General features: G+C 51.5%; 7 protein-coding genes across 8 annotated transcripts; 5 read left to right on the top strand and 2 right to left on the bottom strand.

The window, feature by feature from the left end:
• Positions 1-1,061: 1,061 nt before the first annotated feature.
• Positions 1,062-2,369, top strand: LOC117148645. The gene is made up of 3 exons (XM_033316146.1): positions 1,062-1,143; positions 1,313-1,668; positions 1,730-2,369. The coding sequence occupies exons 2-3, from the start codon at positions 1,340-1,342 to the stop codon at positions 2,292-2,294; spliced, it is 894 nt and encodes a 297-aa protein (XP_033172037.1). The 5' UTR covers positions 1,062-1,143; positions 1,313-1,339; the 3' UTR covers positions 2,295-2,369.
• Positions 2,311-4,147, bottom strand: LOC117148642 (mitochondrial ribonuclease P catalytic subunit). Its single transcript, XM_033316143.1, has 2 exons — positions 2,810-4,147; positions 2,311-2,739 (listed from the first exon to the last, which is right to left on the bottom strand). Exons 1-2 carry the CDS (start codon positions 4,069-4,071, stop codon positions 2,367-2,369), a joined length of 1,635 nt encoding a protein of 544 aa, XP_033172034.1. The 5' UTR covers positions 4,072-4,147; the 3' UTR covers positions 2,311-2,366.
• Positions 4,148-4,231: 84 nt separating this feature from the next.
• Positions 4,232-5,991, top strand: LOC117148644 (26S proteasome regulatory subunit 10B). Its single transcript, XM_033316145.1, has 5 exons — positions 4,232-4,452; positions 4,509-4,628; positions 4,692-5,412; positions 5,534-5,674; positions 5,739-5,991. Exons 1-5 carry the CDS (start codon positions 4,344-4,346, stop codon positions 5,839-5,841), a joined length of 1,194 nt encoding a protein of 397 aa, XP_033172036.1. The 5' UTR covers positions 4,232-4,343; the 3' UTR covers positions 5,842-5,991.
• On the bottom strand, positions 5,887-7,393 carry LOC117148643 (tRNA (guanine-N(7)-)-methyltransferase non-catalytic subunit wuho). Its single transcript, XM_033316144.1, has one exon. The coding sequence runs from the start codon at positions 7,307-7,309 to the stop codon at positions 6,032-6,034; it is 1,278 nt and encodes a 425-aa protein (XP_033172035.1). The 5' UTR covers positions 7,310-7,393; the 3' UTR covers positions 5,887-6,031.
• Positions 7,394-7,485: 92 nt separating this feature from the next.
• On the top strand, positions 7,486-10,973 carry LOC117147616 (DNA topoisomerase 3-beta). Its single transcript, XM_033314573.1, has 5 exons — positions 7,486-7,822; positions 7,894-8,641; positions 8,982-10,032; positions 10,097-10,490; positions 10,558-10,973. Exons 1-5 carry the CDS (start codon positions 7,732-7,734, stop codon positions 10,899-10,901), a joined length of 2,628 nt encoding a protein of 875 aa, XP_033170464.1. The 5' UTR covers positions 7,486-7,731; the 3' UTR covers positions 10,902-10,973.
• Positions 10,974-12,340: 1,367 nt separating this feature from the next.
• On the top strand, positions 12,341-14,753 carry LOC117148052 (polyubiquitin-C-like). The gene is made up of 2 exons (XM_033315236.1): positions 12,341-12,464; positions 12,851-14,753. Exon 2 carries the CDS (start codon positions 12,856-12,858, stop codon positions 14,686-14,688), a length of 1,833 nt encoding a protein of 610 aa, XP_033171127.1. The 5' UTR covers positions 12,341-12,464; positions 12,851-12,855; the 3' UTR covers positions 14,689-14,753.
• Positions 14,754-15,121: 368 nt separating this feature from the next.
• On the top strand, positions 15,122-16,909 carry LOC117148053 (cytochrome b5). 2 transcript variants are annotated; one of them, XM_033315238.1, is made up of 4 exons: positions 15,122-15,307; positions 15,376-15,464; positions 15,538-15,606; positions 16,499-16,685. In XM_033315238.1, the coding sequence occupies exons 1-4, from the start codon at positions 15,200-15,202 to the stop codon at positions 16,551-16,553; spliced, it is 321 nt and encodes a 106-aa protein (XP_033171129.1). In that variant the 5' UTR covers positions 15,122-15,199; the 3' UTR covers positions 16,554-16,685. The 2 variants fall into 2 exon arrangements, with proteins under 2 accessions (XP_033171129.1, XP_033171128.1); XM_033315237.1 differs by lacking the exon at positions 16,499-16,685 and adding an exon at positions 16,709-16,909 and having other exon boundaries at positions 15,124-15,307.
• The last annotated feature ends 42 nt before the right edge of the window (positions 16,910-16,951 follow it).

Here is a 16,951-nt window from a genome sequence, read left to right as displayed (position 1 = left end):
TTTTGCGGCGAACCATTCATCGAGCCATTTTTTCACACTTTCGTAAGAATTGAAGCGCTGCTCAGCGAGTGCGTGTCCCATCGAAGCGAATAGGTGGTAATCGGATGGGGCCAGGTCTGGTGAGTAAGCCGCATGCGGAAGCACTTCCCAATTGAGTGTTTCCAACGTGTCGCGAACCGCTCTTGCCGTATGTGATGGAGCGTTGTCATGGAGAAAAATGACCTTGTGTTGTCTTTTTTGATATTCCGGTCGTTTTCTCTGAAGCGCACGGTTCAAATTGATCAATTGTTGTTGGTAGCGTGCCGTATTCACCGTTTCGCCGGGTTTCAAGAGCTCATAGTAAATGACACCGCTCTGATCCCACCAAACACAGAGCATCGTCTTCTTGCCAAAGCGATTCGGTCGAGCAGTCGATGTGGCCGGTTGTCCAGGATCAACGTATGACTTTTTACGTTTAGCATTAACAAAAAAGATCCATTTTTCATCGCCAGTAACGATACGATGCAAAAACGACTTCCTTTTGTATCGTGAAAGCAAAATTTCGCATGTGTTTTTGCGCCTCTCCATCTGCCTCTCGTTCAACTCATGTGGCACCCATCTACCGACCCTCTGAATCTTTCCCATCTCTCGCAAGCGATTGGAAACTGCTTGTTGACTTACTTTCAACTGCTCTGCGAGTTGTTTTTGCGTTTGAGCATCGTCTTCATCCAATAATGCTTGCAGTTCGGCGTCTTCGTACCTTTTTGGCGGTTTTCCGTGCTCTTTGTCGTCGACGTCAAAATCACCACTTTTGAAGCGTTGAAACCACCGTTCACACGTTTTCACAGTTGGTACTTGTTCGCCAAAGGCTTCAACAAGCATTCGGTGCGATTCCGCAGCTGTTTTCTTCAAATGAAAACAGAAAATTAATACTGTCCGCGTTTGCTCTTTATTCGGCACGAAACTCGACATGTTGACTGCACTGAGAGTAAACAATTATGACGATCAATTTGCGCAAAACTATGGTGGTTCGACAGTCAAGGTTGCCACTTCACAAGGTCAATGTTTTATGACAATCGATAAATATTTACGTTTGCGAAACCTTTCTATCAAGTAGTCCTTTGGTTTTACCTCGCTCACATTTCAACTGGGACTGCTCATAAGGTGATCCACTGTAGCAGCGTGAATACATAAAATTTTAGTGCTCCTGTTTACCCAAATTTTTCGTACACAAAAAAAGATTTCGAAACATTATTTTGTGTTTATAAGTTAGCAAGTTCTCAGCTAAATTTCCAATACGTACAAATTTGCCGAGCCGTTTCGTTTCGTTTAGATTAGTTTCGTGTAGTAATCCTCAGCCATGGCCAGCTCCAATGTCTCGGACTGGGATGAGCCGTTGCCCACGTCGACGGAATCGCTGCCGGAGGAGGAGGATCCGGATGTGTGCGCAGAGGAGAACGTAAAGAAGCGGCGGGAGGAGGAACTGGACAAGCTGGAGTTGTATGTGAAACGCATGGCCTACCAGCCGACACTGCCGCCCAAGGTGAAGCCCTACGACGTGGCCCTGTCCAAGCCCAAGATGCACACGCTCATCGACAACTACGAGCAGTTCAAGGAGGTATACGATCCGAAGCTGCGGGCCAAGCGGATCAAGCGCATGCTGGGCAAATACAATGCCATTACCACGGAGTAAGTGCAGCGCTTGCATCAGTTGCTAACGCGATCTCATCACCATCCCATTCAAATGCAGACAACTGGAGCAGATCCTCAAGAGCAACAAGACCAAGGAGCGAAAGAAGGAGGATTTCCTGAAGCGCAAGCAGGAACTGTACTACAACATGCTGACCAAGCTGGAGCGCCAGTGCCGCACCCAGTACCTGAACGTGCTCATCAAGAAGTTCGCCAAGTTCATTTCCCATCTGGCCACAACGATGCGCATTCCGCCGCAGCTGGTGGACCCGTATGCGCGCATGCAGCGCGGCATCTTCTGCAACATCCTGCTGGCCATCGGTGTGCAGCCCACCTCACAGTCGGCCATCTACTACACCAGCCAGGATGCCATCGAGTACGATGTGTGCCATCGCCTCGCGCACGCACTGCTCAGTTTGATCATCAAGGCGCTGGACTCGGCAGCCACCAGGGATCCCAACGAGCTGGCCAAGCCAGCGGACATGGACTTCGAGATGGACAATCATATCAAGCGTCGGCTCATGTGCGCCGCCGAGAAGAAGCTGGTGTACGAGCGCCGTCGCAAGAAGCCCCAGCCGCAGGGCCTTGGAGCCTTCGAGAAGTGCACCCGCTATGACTGCGACTAGGACGGCTCCTTCAGTGTATTCGTGTTAACATTTGGCTACTATTTATTCGCATAACAAGTATTGCTCACATGGTCACCTCGTTGTTTTGGCCTTGGTTTTGGTGGCGGGTGTCGTCTGCTTCTTTAGCTGGATGCACAGCCAGTTGGCGGGCACCTCGAAGCTGTCCGTGGGGTGCGGCGTGTACTGCGCGCAGTAGGGCACATGCCAGGTGCCCGCCACTTGGTGGGCACACAGCCGATGGCGAACGGGCTCCTTGACTATAATCTGACCCGTTTGCGTTTGGGTGACCAGCGAGAACTGGTGCTCCTGCTGCCAGCGGCGGAAGATGGGCTTCAGCTCGGTGCCCAGGTGGAAGGCGTGACTGCGCATCAGGTCGCGGGAGAAGAAGTCCGTCTCCTGGCCACTGCGCAGCGTGGCATACAGCAGGAAAGGATCGTCGTGCGACCTACATACAAGCAAACGAAAGAACGAGTTAGTATACCTATCCCTTTCCAATTCGAGATGGATTCACTTACAGATTGCTGGTCAAGAAGAGGCTGGCATTGCTGTGCACATAGTGCATAGCCTGCTTGGACCAGTTGCGCATGTGTTCGCGTCCCAGGACGAGGACACGCTTGTCCTGTTCCCGGAAATGACGCACCACCGTGGCCACCAGCTTGGCCATCTGCTGGGGCGTCTTCTTGGTGCCCGTGGAGTAGGCCACATTGAGGCCATCGATCACACAGTCGTATGGCGCGGTCTTCTCCACAAACTTCTTGAACCTGGCCACCTCCTCGGGCGTGGAGCGCTGGAAGACGTCTCGTCGTATGAGCACGCGCTCCAGAAAACATTCGCGTAGCTGCCGGAACTCCTCATCGCTGATGGCCACCGGCTGGAGGTGCTGCTGGCAGGACTGGCACTTGCCCAGAGCTCCCAAATGGGTGGTCCTGGTGTGCAGCAGTTGGGGCACCTGGCTGGACAGCTCCTGCAATCGTATCGCCACCCGCTGGCTGACTAGAATCTCATGGCGTTCGAGGAACTGCAGCAAACGGCTAAGCTGGGCAGGAAGTTGGGCCGTTTCGTTGGCCAGGTGATTGAGCAGCGCCAGATAGACCTCGCATTTGGGCGGCTTGCGTGCCGTGGCCATCTCCTCCAGCAGACGCCAGGCCAACTCCTGCTCCGGCGTCGCCACACTGAAGGCCTTCTCCGCCAGCGCGCAGTAGGCGGCCACGCTGGGCGTACTGGTGACCTTCATCATCTCGAGCAGCGGCAGGCCGCGCTGCCAATCATCGCCGCTGGTGGCCACCAGTCCATGGATCACATTCTCGCAGCTGCTGGCGTCCAGAGTTTCGTGCTCCGCCTGCAGTGATCGGCAGATCTGCAGTATCTCCAACTGTTCCGCCTCGCTGAGCGGACGCTCGTGGTAGGCGGCATTGTAGACCCTCAGCAGGCGACCCAGGGTCGCTGCATTCGGCTTGGAGCCCCTGCTCCTCAGGAACTCCACATAGTTCTTGGCCAGCGCCAGTTGGTTGGGTGCACTGCACACGCCCAGGATGACGGCGTCCACGTTGTGCCCGTTGATGTGCTTGTACCCGTCCACGAGCGACTGCCGCACCTCCGTCCACTCCGCGCCACTCAGCTCCTGGCGACTCTCGAAGAGATCACTGCGCAGCTGCTCCAGCCGATCGGGCGGCAGGCTGCCCGGCTGCGGGCGCCGCTTGTGCTGGCTAGCCAGCCAGCGCGGATGGGCGTGCCCAGCGATCGGCAGGAGATTTCGTAGCAGGCGTAAGTTATACATAAGTTAAATTTAAATTAAAATTATTTAACACAATAGTTCCAATAGGAATTATGCCGGCTGGCGGTGTGGCCAGTCACACGCTGCACTTAGCCAGTGCACACACCGCATTTGGTATTTGCCAAATGAAATATACCGAAATATGTGTGCATTTATTGCGTGCCACGTTACGGGCACACTGCATTGCGACAAAAGTTGCAACTCACTATTTTTTCCGCATTTAATTTATTTTAAGCGTTGCACAGCCAAAAGTACAGCGTAAATCCTCGAGCAAGATGACCGTGACCGCCACACCGCTGCCCGACAATCTGCGGGTGAAAGCCTTATCCGAGTACCGAAAGAAGTTGCTGGAGCACAAGGAAATCGAGGGACGCCTCAAAGAAAGTGCGTCCATCCGCTGATCTCCGCCAGCAAATGCTTATTAACCTGGCTATTTTCAGAGCGCGAGGAGATCAAGGAGCTGACCAAGCTGTACGACAAGTCGGAGAATGATCTAAAGGCCCTGCAGAGCGTGGGACAGATCGTTGGCGAAGTGCTGAAGCAGCTGACCGAGGATAAATGTGAGAACTCTCCCATATTCTGTCTAAGATTGCCTCTATTCTAACTACTTTCTTGCCGCACAGTCATTGTGAAGGCCACCAATGGACCGCGCTACGTGGTCGGCTGCCGCCGGCAGCTGGACAAAGCCAAGCTGAAGTCCGGAACTCGTGTGGCCCTCGACATGACCACACTGACCATTATGCGTTACTTGCCGCGCGAGGTGGACCCACTGGTGTACAATATGTCGCACGAGGATCCCGGCGATGTCACCTACTCGGCCATCGGCGGCCTCACCGACCAAATTCGCGAGCTGCGCGAGGTGATCGAGCTGCCCTTGCTGAATCCGGAGCTCTTCCTGCGCGTCGGCATCACGCCGCCGAAGGGTTGTCTGCTGTACGGACCCCCTGGCACTGGCAAGACCCTGCTGGCCCGTGCAGTGGCTTCCCAGCTGGACGCCAACTTCCTCAAGGTCGTGTCCTCGGCGATTGTGGACAAGTATATTGGCGAGAGTGCCCGTCTCATTCGCGAGATGTTCAACTATGCCCGTGACCATCAGCCCTGCATCATTTTCATGGACGAGATCGACGCCATCGGTGGGCGGCGCTTTTCCGAGGGCACCTCCGCCGATCGCGAGATCCAGCGCACCCTGATGGAGCTGCTCAACCAGATGGACGGCTTCGATTCGCTCGGCCAGGTCAAGATGATCATGGCCACCAATCGGCCGGACACCCTCGATCCTGCCCTGCTGCGTCCGGGACGCTTGGACAGGAAGATCGAGATTCCGCTGCCCAACGAGCAGGCTAGGTAAGCTACTTTCCCACTTTGATTGGCTCTTATCTTTGATGTCTTCTTGGTGAAATATGAATAGGGATTTCTCAGATTAGATACTTAGTCATACTGATGGTAAAACCCTAACTCCTTTTAGGTTGGAAATCCTCAAGATTCACGCCCTGAAGATCGCCAAGCACGGCGAAATCGACTACGAGGCCATTGTCAAGCTGTCGGACAACTTTAATGGCGCTGATCTGCGTAATGTCTGCACGGAGGCGGGTCTCTTTGCCATTCGGTAAGTGCGGAATTTCCTCCTGCTTGATAAGCGCCCTAAAATGAAACTATTCTTGCAACTTCAGTGCCGAGCGGGAGTACGTCATCCAGGAGGACTTCATGAAGGCGGTGCGCAAAGTGTCGGACAACAAGAAGCTGGAGAGCAAGCTGGACTACAAGCCCGTCTAGGAGCCAGTGCTCGCCACCGCCCCCCGTAGAGATAACCATTCACCATTTACACACATATACAGATATATATATATTATGCCCACAACGGGCCTGTCACACAAAGTCCGTTGCTTCTTCTCCATATGCTAATTAAATGCTATGTAAAGATTAGGTTCATGTAATTTCCTTTGGGTTTGTGGGCGCCCGGGGATTAGCCGCACTTCTGCTGCTGCTGCTCCTCGATGCGCCGCTTCTTGCGCTCCAAATAGTCGCTGACGTTGTCGAAGCGCTTCTTAAACCAAACGGACAAGTCCTCGGGAATGAATGGCGGTGCGCCCTCCTCGTTGGCGCCCATTCCGTCTAGCACCATCTTCAGCCAGCCCTCGGGCACGCCGCTGCTCGCCGGCTGGCCAGTTGCGATGTCGTAGACGCGCAGACTTAAGCGTTCGTTCTCTGCGCCGGTGATGTAGATCCGGTCGCTGGTTAAAGTAAAGTTGCTAATGCTCCACGAGCCCGCCTCGGCGCACACCAGTTGTGTGGCCGTCACGCTCCAGGTGTCATCGGAGCTGCGCTCCACGCGATACAATCCCAGGGCGTCCACGTGCTCGTAGAAGAGCACCGCCGCCTGGAAGACTTTCTCCGGCTCCAGCTGGCGCACCAATAAACGAACCGCCGGTGCCGGTAGCTCGTGCTGCAGCAGCTCTTTGCCCTGGATGTAGTTCCACACGCGCAGCGTCTTGTCCCCCGAAGCGGAGGCGATGTGCTGCTCCGTGAGCAGTGCCAGGCCCGAGACGAACTCCCTGTGGCCCAGGCAATAGCTGTGGATGTCAAAGGTGGCGGGATAGTTGGTCACGCGTATCTTATCATCCCGATCGCAGGTGATGATGTGCTGCTGGTCCTCCGACCACAGGATGTCGTACACCACGCTCAAATGGCCCAACAGCAGGCGCGGCGGAGCCTCCACCTCAACGCAGTCGTACTGATAGCAATCGCCAGTCTTGTCCGTGACCAGAACGGAGCTGCTGTCGCTGCAGAAGCGCAGGGCACTGGACGCCCGGGACAGTGGGCGGGTGGAGAGCAGGCGGGCGTTCTCCGGCCGTGAACGATAGAGCAGGAGAGCCTTCTGTGCCCCACTGGTGGTCACGGCCAGCAGCTGTCCGTCTGGCGAGTAGGCCACATTCTGCACCGATGTGCTAGTGGCACATCCCAAACCGGAGGCGGTGGCGCTGTCAGAGGTTCCGCCCTCCTCCGGCTGCTTGGCAAGCTGTTGCTCCTTGCCACCCGGTGCCTGGCCAGCGGATGTGGCTGTGGCTGTGGATGCGGCTGCTGGACACGATTCCTGCGACTGGGATGCATGGCCTTTTAGGCCAAGGTCGGGCGGCAGCTCGATCTCCTTGAATATCTGCAGGTCGTTGGGGTTCACGAAGAGCACCCTGCGGCCATGGCCGAGCACGATTTCGGGTTCCGCGAACGAAATTGTTGTGCACATTTTTGCGACTCGATTCGATAGCCACCGATAGGTTTGCACAACTACTGACTACTGATATCGGCGAGCGATAAGCTCTGCTCACCAGGGCTGCACGCTGCGGTATGACCAGTTGATGAATTTGTTGGAATGCAGTGTGACCCTGTTGCTGCCAACGGCAGTGGGACCGTATTGTTGGCTGGAAAATAATGCCCGTGAAATTGGTTAAATAGAGGGGATTATACGGATATATAGCGAGCACATCCAATTCATCCATTACCCCGTGTTCGTGTGTGTTTATGCTGTGCGTGTGCGTTTGTGTGAGTGTGTGTGCAGCACGAAACCGGCGAATCCCATGCGAGTAAACGAGTGGGCAGAAGGAAGCGCTGCGAAAAACTTAACATCACTTATATAGGCCATTCGATTGCGGGACTTGGATTTGGGCCATGAAGAGCGTGCTGATGGTGGCCGAGAAGCCCTCGCTGGCGGCCTCGCTGGCGGGAATTCTCTCGAACGGACGCTGCACGGCCAAGCGGGGTAAGTGCCAGTAGATCAACACAAACTCCCAAACTCAGCAAGCAACCGCAATTGTATGTAATCCTCTCCAGGCACCGGCAACGGCTGCTCCACGCACGAGTGGACGGGCAACTTTCGGAACGAGGGCAGCGTCCACTTCCGGATGACGTCCGTGTGCGGTCATGTCATGTCGCTGGACTTCAACAAAAAGTACAACTGCTGGGACAAGGTCGATCCCATTCAGCTCTTCGGCTGTGCCACCGAAAAGAAGGAAACGAATCCCAAGCAGAACATGCGCAAATTTCTGGCCCACGAGGCGCGCGGCTGTGACTATCTGGTGCTCTGGCTGGATTGCGACAAGGAGGGCGAGAACATCTGCTTCGAGGTGATGGACGCCGTGAAGCAAGTCATCAACAATGTGTACAGCGATCAGGTGACATACCGTGCCCACTTCTCGGCCATCACGGAGAAGGACATCAAGAAAGCCATGGAGACGTTGGGGCATCCCAACGAGAACGAAGCCAAGTCGGTGGACGCCCGGCAGGAATTGGACCTGCGCATTGGCTGCGCCTTTACCCGCTTTCAAACGAAGTTCTTTCAGGATCGCTACGGCGACCTGGACTCCTCGCTGATCTCCTACGGTCCCTGCCAGACGCCCACGCTTGGTTTCTGCGTGAAGCGTCACGACGACATTCAGACCTTTAAGCCGGAGAGCTTCTGGCATCTGCAGCTCCTCGCCGGCCAGCCGGAAGTCACGCTGGAATGGGCGCGCGGTCGGGTCTTCAAGAAGGACATTGCCATCATGCTGCTGAATCGCGTCAAGGAGCACAAGAAGGCCACGTAAGACCTAATCATGGCTGCTGTCACTACGGCTAGTCTATAAATAAGCATGCTTTCGTCACTTTTCCGTTTGTTTATACCCACTTTTTGGTCACTCAAAAGATAGCTGACTCTTTTTTTTTCCCCCATTACGCCATTCTTTCCAAATCTGGTGACTACATCATCTATGTATCTGCCAGAGAAGCAATCATGCCGAATTAGCATAATTTCTTGTTGTGTTCATAACGAATGCAAACAAACAAAATGCTGCTGATCCCTAGAATTTTAAGACAGCTCACCAAGAATGGATTTTCTTTTCCCGTTCCATCTAGTGACCACTTCCTCTCTCTTCTCCTTTCAGTGTGGAGAGCGTGGCCAGCAAGGAGGCCTACAAGAGCAAACCACAGGCACTGAACACCGTCGAACTGATGCGTATCTGCAGCTCCGGACTGGGCATCGGACCGTTCCAGGCAATGCAGATAGCTGAGCGCCTGTACACGCAGGGCTACATCAGCTATCCGCGAACGGAGACCAATCAGTATCCGACTAACTTCGATCTGCCGGCCGTGCTGCACGTGCTGAAGCCATCGGCGGACTTCGGCGAGGAGGCGCGCTCCATTCTGGGCGACATTCAGACGCCGCGAAAGGGCAAGGATGCCGGCGACCATCCACCCATCACGCCAATGAAACTGGGCAACCGCAGTGACTTCGATCGCGACACCTGGCGTGTCTACGAGTTCATCTGCCGGCACTTCATGGGCACGGTGTCGAGGGATCTCAAGTACCGCGTGACGACGGCCAAGCTGCGCGTTGGCATGGAGACATTCAGTTGCACGGCCAGTGTGCTGATCGATGCCGGTTTCACCAAGGTGATGACGTGGTCGGCCTTCGGCAAGGACGAACCGCAGCCGCCGTTCGTTCAGGGCACTGAGGTGGCCATCAACGATGTGCGACTTATCGAAAGCCAGACGGGGCCGCCGGATTATCTCACCGAATCGGAGCTGATCACACTGATGGAGGAGCACGGCATCGGGACGGATGCCTCCATACCGGTGCACATCAACAACATCTGCCAGCGCAACTATGTGCACATTGAGAACGGTCGCAAGCTGATGCCAACGACGCTGGGCATTGTGCTGGTCCACGGCTATCAGAAGATCGATCCGGAACTGGTGCTGCCCACCATGCGAACGGAGGTGGAGCGCATGCTGACGCTGATTGCCCAGGGATCGGCTAACTTTCAGGACGTGCTGCGACACGCCATCAAGATTTTCAGGCTGAAGTTTATGTACTTTGTGAAGAACATCGACAGCATGGACGCACTCTTCGAGGTCTCCTTCTCGCCGCTGGCCGAGTCGGGCAAGGCGCACTCGCGCTGCGGCAAGTGTAGGCGCTACATGAAGTACATACAGGTGGGTCCATCTGCCTGCCAGTCACCGTTCAACTTGTAATCTCCCTGCTAACGTTTAATTGCAGACCAAACCGGCGAGATTGCACTGCTCTCATTGCGATGAGACCTACGCCCTGCCCATTGGCAATGTGAAGGTGTATCGCGAGTTCAAGTGCCCGCTGGATGACTTCGATCTGCTGGTCTTCTCCACTGGCGTCAAGGGGCGTTCGTATCCGTTCTGCCCGTACTGTTACAACCATCCGCCGTTCAGTGACATGCCCCACTTGGGGGGCTGCAACACCTGCACGAACGCCAACTGCCCGCACTCGCTGAACACGCTGGGCATCTCCAGCTGCGTGGAGTGCCCCACCGGCGTCCTGGTGCTCGACTGTACGCTGGCGCCCACCTGGAAGCTGGGCTGCAATCGCTGCGACGTGATCATCAACTGCTTCAAGGGAGCCACCAAGATCACGGTTGAAGGTGCGTTGCTACCCCCCAAAATGTCATTTGTGTGACGATTATAAATACAATTGATTATATTTTGCAGAGGCCAAGTGCCAGGAGTGCGGCGCCCAGCAGGTGAACGTGGTCTACAAGTCGGACAAGAGCAAGTTCAAGGACGGCAGCGAGGAGAAGAGCGGCTGCATCTTCTGCTCCACCGACTTCTCTCACTTGGTCGAGAAGCATCGGGCGGTGGCATCCAGACCAGTTCGCAGTGGCGGTGGCTTCCGTGGCGGCAAGGCTGGTCGTGGCGGTGGCGGAGTGGGCGGGCCGGCTGTTGGCCCCGGAGGATTGGTTACGGTTGGCGGTGGACCTAATGCTGGGGGCGGGGTGCGTGGCGGTCGGGTGACCAAGGATAAGATGGGCCAACTGGCGTCGTATTTCGTTTGAGGACACTGAATTGCATTTAGAAGAACAATAACTAAACAAAAACCCAATAAAAACGAAATTGTATAAAGAAAATTTCCATTTGTTTTTGTCGTCAAGGGGCTTTGAAAATAAATAAATATTAAGGTAGCATTTTTTTCAATTCCATAATTATAAAATATTTCTAATATTTGTATCCATAAATACATTAATTTATTTACTAATATAAAGCAAACTTAATGAAATCTCGTGTAACTTGGAACTATTTTATAGTAAAAAGCTGCCGATTCCAAATAAATATTCAATTTATAATAGGAAAAATTTTATTTTGTTTAGTTTTAAGATTTTTTAAAGTATAAATATTTAAAAAAAATGTGTGCATATGTATGAACTATACATAAATAAATAAAAACTGAGTAAATACATTTGATTTTCTTTGTACCCTTACATTCACTCTTCGGAAAATTGTTTAATTTAGGACACAAAGGGACCACCATCTATTTTCGTGAGTAAGGGTTTTTGTGTTATATTCAAGGGGTGTTTTTCTGTGAAAATTATGAGTCACTTTTCATGACTTCGCATAATTTATCTATGCATGGGGTACATTGGTATATATGAATGTATGTATGTATGTATGTATGTACACTGGATTGTTAGTATGAGAAATGCATGACAATTATTTGTATAATTGTATATATTATCTTATAACTTTAAAGTTTGTACCTAAAAAGTTAATAACGTTTACTATTTTAAGTAGTTACATCAAGGGTTAAGCTGCTGACATCAGCAGACATTAGATTTCATCAGCCCCTTCCATTCCAGGAACTTTACAGATGCATTTAGTCACATACAAATGTAAATAGCTGTGTACGCATACTGGCTTATGTGCGAGTGTGTTGGTGGGGAAATTGGAAATTGTGGGGCTCTCTTATCTAAAGGCTGTTGACCAAAGCGAAGACAAATCTCCCAGGCGGCGTCAAAACAAAATAAAGGTCGATTAACTCGCCAAACAAAGAACGTCACAAGATGTCTGTGCGTATACATGTATATGTACATACATATTTACACACCTCCCTCTGTTGGAATACACACACACACGCACGCACCTCCGCGGCTGAGATTAGTGTTGGAAAGAGGGTACGTCAACTTATCGATAACTCCGCTCTCTCGCTCATGAGAGCGAGCGAGATGAAAGCAGTGCACCAATGCACTACGCATTTTGTTTTCAATGCCCAATTATGCGTATTGCAGCTAGCCAATTGATTGGCCTTCATGTGTTAAATACTCTTGCCAATGCGAAATCTCATTTCCAATAGACTAGACAAAAGAAACGGTCACTTTAGGTGGCAGAGAGCGAAAACAAAGTAACCTACCGCCCGAGAGTGAGCGAGAGAGCAGGCAGCGACTTTCCAGTCAGCTTGCCTATAAATACCAGCGCGCGGCTGTGAAACGAATCATAAGCTGTGAAAAAGTTGAAAAGAGTAGACGTCTGGGCAAGTGAAGAAAGCAAGTTTTTGAATATTTCAAAAAGTGCAGACCAAAAGTAAAGAAATAAATTAACTTTTCTGTGTGAAACAAGAAAATAAGGTGAGTTTAGTTTGGCAAGTGCTTCATGTTTGTTCTTAGTTGCATTCAAAATGGCGAAGCAGCAAGTGCAGCAAACGAAAAACGGTGCTTTCCATGCATCTATTTGTGTGTGTTTATGTGTGTTTGCCCAGTTCCAGGGGATTTTTTTTTAACGAAGTTAGGGCTTAGTCACCAAAACTAAATTTGCCGTTTCATGGCGAAATAATGCAAGCTGTGAAAACATTAACGGAAAAACCAATAAAGTTTTCTGTGTGTGTATGCTAAAATACTTTTCTGTTTCTGGGTCACGGGAATTGGGTCACTACGCAGAAAATCAATTGCGCACTTTCCTTCCACTTTCCATTACTAAAGCCAACTTTTTTCCTTTTCCATTTCTCCACTCGCAGCCAATATGCAAATTTTCGTTAAGACTCTGACCGGCAAGACCATCACTTTGGAGGTTGAGCCATCCGATACCATCGAGAACGTCAAGGCCAAGATCCAGGACAAGGAGGGAATCCCCCCAGATCAGCAGCGTTTGATCTTCGCCGGAAAGCAGCTGGAGGACGGACGCACTCTGTCCGACTACAACATCCAGAAGGAGTCGACCCTTCACTTGGTCCTGCGTCTGCGTGGTGGCATGCAGATCTTCGTGAAGACTCTGACTGGCAAGACCATCACCTTGGAAGTTGAGCCATCCGATACCATCGAGAACGTCAAGGCCAAGATCCAGGACAAGGAGGGAATTCCCCCAGATCAGCAGCGTTTGATCTTCGCCGGAAAGCAGCTGGAGGACGGACGCACTCTGTCCGACTACAACATCCAGAAGGAGTCGACCCTTCACTTGGTCCTGCGTCTGCGTGGTGGCATGCAGATCTTCGTGAAGACTCTGACTGGCAAGACCATCACCTTGGAAGTTGAGCCATCCGATACCATCGAGAACGTCAAGGCCAAGATCCAGGACAAGGAGGGAATCCCCCCAGATCAGCAGCGTTTGATCTTCGCCGGAAAGCAGCTGGAGGACGGACGCACTCTGTCCGACTACAACATCCAGAAGGAGTCGACCCTTCACTTGGTCCTGCGTCTGCGTGGTGGCATGCAGATCTTCGTGAAGACTCTGACTGGCAAGACCATCACCTTGGAGGTTGAGCCATCCGATACCATTGAGAATGTCAAGGCCAAGATCCAGGACAAGGAGGGAATCCCCCCAGATCAGCAGCGTTTGATCTTCGCCGGAAAGCAGCTGGAGGACGGACGCACTCTGTCCGACTACAACATCCAGAAGGAGTCGACCCTTCACTTGGTCCTGCGTCTGCGTGGTGGCATGCAGATCTTCGTGAAGACTCTGACTGGCAAGACCATCACCTTGGAAGTTGAGCCATCCGATACCATCGAGAACGTCAAGGCCAAGATCCAGGACAAGGAGGGAATCCCCCCAGATCAGCAGCGTTTGATCTTCGCCGGAAAGCAGCTGGAGGACGGACGCACTCTGTCCGACTACAACATCCAGAAGGAGTCGACCCTTCACTTGGTCCTGCGTCTGCGTGGTGGCATGCAGATCTTCGTGAAGACTCTGACTGGCAAGACCATCACCTTGGAAGTTGAGCCATCCGATACCATCGAGAACGTCAAGGCCAAGATCCAGGACAAGGAGGGAATCCCCCCAGATCAGCAGCGTTTGATCTTCGCCGGAAAGCAGCTGGAGGACGGACGCACTCTGTCCGACTACAACATCCAGAAGGAGTCGACCCTTCACTTGGTCCTGCGTCTGCGTGGTGGCATGCAGATCTTCGTGAAGACTCTGACTGGCAAGACCATCACCTTGGAGGTTGAGCCATCCGATACCATTGAGAACGTCAAGGCCAAGATCCAGGACAAGGAGGGAATCCCCCCAGATCAGCAGCGTTTGATCTTCGCCGGAAAGCAGCTGGAGGACGGACGCACTCTATCCGACTACAACATCCAGAAGGAGTCGACCCTTCACTTGGTCCTGCGTCTGCGTGGTGGCATGCAGATCTTCGTGAAGACTCTGACTGGCAAGACCATCACCTTGGAGGTTGAGCCATCCGATACCATTGAGAACGTCAAGGCCAAGATCCAGGACAAGGAGGGAATCCCCCCAGATCAGCAGCGTTTGATCTTCGCCGGAAAGCAGCTGGAGGACGGACGCACTCTGTCCGACTACAACATCCAGAAGGAGTCGACCCTTCACTTGGTCTTGCGTCTGCGTGGTGGCGCCATCTAGATTTTTTCACACATAAAACAATTGAAGTTAGTTGTGCCACAAGGCAACTCAAGAATTCATACTAAGTTTTAGTAAGTTGGTTTATTCAAAAGGCACAAAATAATCAATCACAATATTTATTGGTATTCAAATAAAATTTTCAATTTGTGTGTTCAATGTAATACGCTGCGCAGTTTTTATGTGTTTCCAAGGGGTTTTAATTTTGTGGGGAATTCTTGATAAAGTTTTTCCCATGCGAATAAATTTTGAAAGCTATAGAAAGTTACAATAAACATTGGATGTCGTTGGAGAAGTGGACTTAAGTTAAATATTTTAATTTGTAATATAGTATTTCACTGGAATGGTACCACAGGTACATTGGAATTATTGCTTAAGTGGTATTTTTTGGGGTATTTCGTGTGACCAACTGGCTCCAACGAAAAGTGGAGCCGGCCACACTGGAAATGTCCGAAAACCTGTTGGCTTTTTAGTTAAATTTGTGGAGAAGAGCAGGCAGGCGCAGTCAGGCAAGATGAGCAAGGAAATCCGTTTGGCCACCGTCAACGAGCACAACAAGGCCACGGATCTGTGGATAGTCATCGACAACAAGGTCTACGATGTGACCAAGTTCCGGCTCGAGGCAAGTGGCGATGCGGTTTGGTGGTTTTAAGGGGGCGAACCAATCTAATCCAATGTCCATATCTCCAGCATCCCGGTGGCGAGGAATCCCTGGTGGATGAGGCCGGTCGCGATGCTACCAAGGCCTTCAATGACGTGGGTCACAGCTCGGAGGCGAGGTCAGAGAGTCCATCTTACAGCCAATGCGCCTGGATCACCTGATTCACCTTCCTTTCCCACTTGCCTTTTCAGAGAGATGCTGAAGAAGTACTACATTGGTGACCTGGCGGCTGCGGACATCAAGAAGAAAAGCCCGATTAGGTGAGAATCCCGTCCAGCAATTGCATGCAAAGACCCAACCAAGCCAAAATGCCATATCATCATGTAAATAAAGAAATCCCTGGCGATTTCCCTGCTCATCTCCCACACGGATTGATCTCATTATCTCGCTGGAGCACCAGTATCCCTGATAAGGCATTTCATCATCATCATTTCGTACGCTCCACTTTCCTCAATGCATGACGCTCCTATTCCGAGCACAACCGGTTTCGCATGAGCATGGCCTGCGCTTCAATCAATAGCCAACTCTTATGTAATCCATTAATTGCCTCGAAGCCCCCAAAGTTTCACGCTTCACGTGTCCTGAAAGTCTCCCTTTCGCTTTCCGTTTTCGTGTACTACTTTGATACCCTTTGATACGATTGGATACCCTTAAGATAATGATGATACAGAAGTGTTCCTTAAACTTATAGTATGTTCGTTGATTTGACCTTGCCTTCAATGAGCTCATCACTCAAAAGAATAGTTAACAATTCAATTATATTCCCATGTAGAGTAGCAACTTTTTGTTTACCAACCGCTGACAAAGCCACAATACTTAATATTTAATGAATCTATTGAATCTTAACTTGCATGTACGATATCTGCTCCATTCAAGATTTAAGTCCTTCTCAAGCACGAAAATAAGGTTCTACAAAAGCTAGTTGGACTTGTAAGTTCTAACCAATGACCTGTATACATACAGGTCATCATGATTAACCCAAAGCACACGTTAAGCACCCGGAATTATGTACATATGTAAACGCGATAATCTGGAATACCAACAATTTGCACGCTGTAATTGGTCACTCTTTGGTTTTGTGAATGGCACCCCACCTTGACTTGCGTTTTTATTTTGATTCTTGGTTCTGTGCCTTGGTTCCGCCTACTAAAGTGCCACGCCCACTGATGCCACCGCCGCCCCCAAGCAATGCTGCATCCTAAGTTAAACCAACCCCTCTAGAAATGCCCGCAAAACCGCGTTATCCTAGCTAGCTAACCAAAGTGCACCCAGTTTTGTTGTTGTGCCGCCGGGAGTGCCTTCTCCTGACCATGATACCCATTGATTTAAACCGCCTTCCATATTCTCTATTCCGTGCAACAGCTGCCGCCATGTGGCACTGGCCCTGGGCGCCGCCTTCATCGGCATCTCGCTGGTCTATGTCATCCGACGCGGAGTGGCCAGGAACTAGTCTGCGGCCAGACTGCATTACGAGATTCCAGATATATTCCCCCAGCTTGGGCACATCATTTTCCTCACACATTTGATACGAAATAAATTGTACAAATTGCTTAAATTACACAACTCGGGCGTTTTATTCATAAAACCTGCGGTTAAAACCATTCT

The sequence above is a fragment of the Drosophila mauritiana genome, chromosome X (genome assembly GCF_004382145.1).
Source record: "Drosophila mauritiana strain mau12 chromosome X, ASM438214v1, whole genome shotgun sequence".
Lineage (NCBI taxonomy): Eukaryota > Metazoa > Arthropoda > Insecta > Diptera > Drosophilidae > Drosophila > Drosophila mauritiana.
Note: the sequence above shows the minus strand (reverse complement) of the source record. Positions and strands in the feature narration are given on the sequence as shown.

Excerpts from the sequence above, each read along its gene's own strand:
- LOC117148645 (XM_033316146.1), top strand. The coding sequence starts at position 1,340 with ATGGCCAGCTCCAATGTCTCGGACTGGGATGAGCCGTTGCCCACGTCG. Across the intron at positions 1,669-1,729 it reads TACAATGCCATTACCACGGA|ACAACTGGAGCAGATCCTCA; the intron begins GTAAGTGCAGCG and ends ATTCAAATGCAG.
- LOC117148642 (XM_033316143.1), bottom strand. The coding sequence starts at position 4,071 with ATGTATAACTTACGCCTGCTACGAAATCTCCTGCCGATCGCTGGGCAC. Across the intron at positions 2,740-2,809 it reads CTCTTCTTGACCAGCAATCT|GTCGCACGACGATCCTTTCC; the intron begins GTAAGTGAATCC and ends GCTTGTATGTAG.
- LOC117148644 (XM_033316145.1), top strand. The coding sequence starts at position 4,344 with ATGACCGTGACCGCCACACCGCTGCCCGACAATCTGCGGGTGAAAGCC. Across the intron at positions 4,453-4,508 it reads CGAGGGACGCCTCAAAGAAA|AGCGCGAGGAGATCAAGGAG; the intron begins GTGCGTCCATCC and ends GGCTATTTTCAG. Across the intron at positions 5,675-5,738 it reads GCGGGTCTCTTTGCCATTCG|TGCCGAGCGGGAGTACGTCA; the intron begins GTAAGTGCGGAA and ends TTGCAACTTCAG.
- LOC117148643 (XM_033316144.1), bottom strand. The coding sequence starts at position 7,309 with ATGTGCACAACAATTTCGTTCGCGGAACCCGAAATCGTGCTCGGCCAT.
- LOC117147616 (XM_033314573.1), top strand. The coding sequence starts at position 7,732 with ATGAAGAGCGTGCTGATGGTGGCCGAGAAGCCCTCGCTGGCGGCCTCG. Across the intron at positions 8,642-8,981 it reads AAGGAGCACAAGAAGGCCAC|TGTGGAGAGCGTGGCCAGCA; the intron begins GTAAGACCTAAT and ends TTCTCCTTTCAG. Across the intron at positions 10,491-10,557 it reads CACCAAGATCACGGTTGAAG|AGGCCAAGTGCCAGGAGTGC; the intron begins GTGCGTTGCTAC and ends TATATTTTGCAG.
- LOC117148052 (XM_033315236.1), top strand. The coding sequence starts at position 12,856 with ATGCAAATTTTCGTTAAGACTCTGACCGGCAAGACCATCACTTTGGAG.
- LOC117148053 (XM_033315237.1), top strand. The coding sequence starts at position 15,200 with ATGAGCAAGGAAATCCGTTTGGCCACCGTCAACGAGCACAACAAGGCC. Across the intron at positions 15,308-15,375 it reads TGACCAAGTTCCGGCTCGAG|CATCCCGGTGGCGAGGAATC; the intron begins GCAAGTGGCGAT and ends CCATATCTCCAG. Across the intron at positions 15,607-16,708 it reads AAGAAGAAAAGCCCGATTAG|CTGCCGCCATGTGGCACTGG; the intron begins GTGAGAATCCCG and ends TCCGTGCAACAG.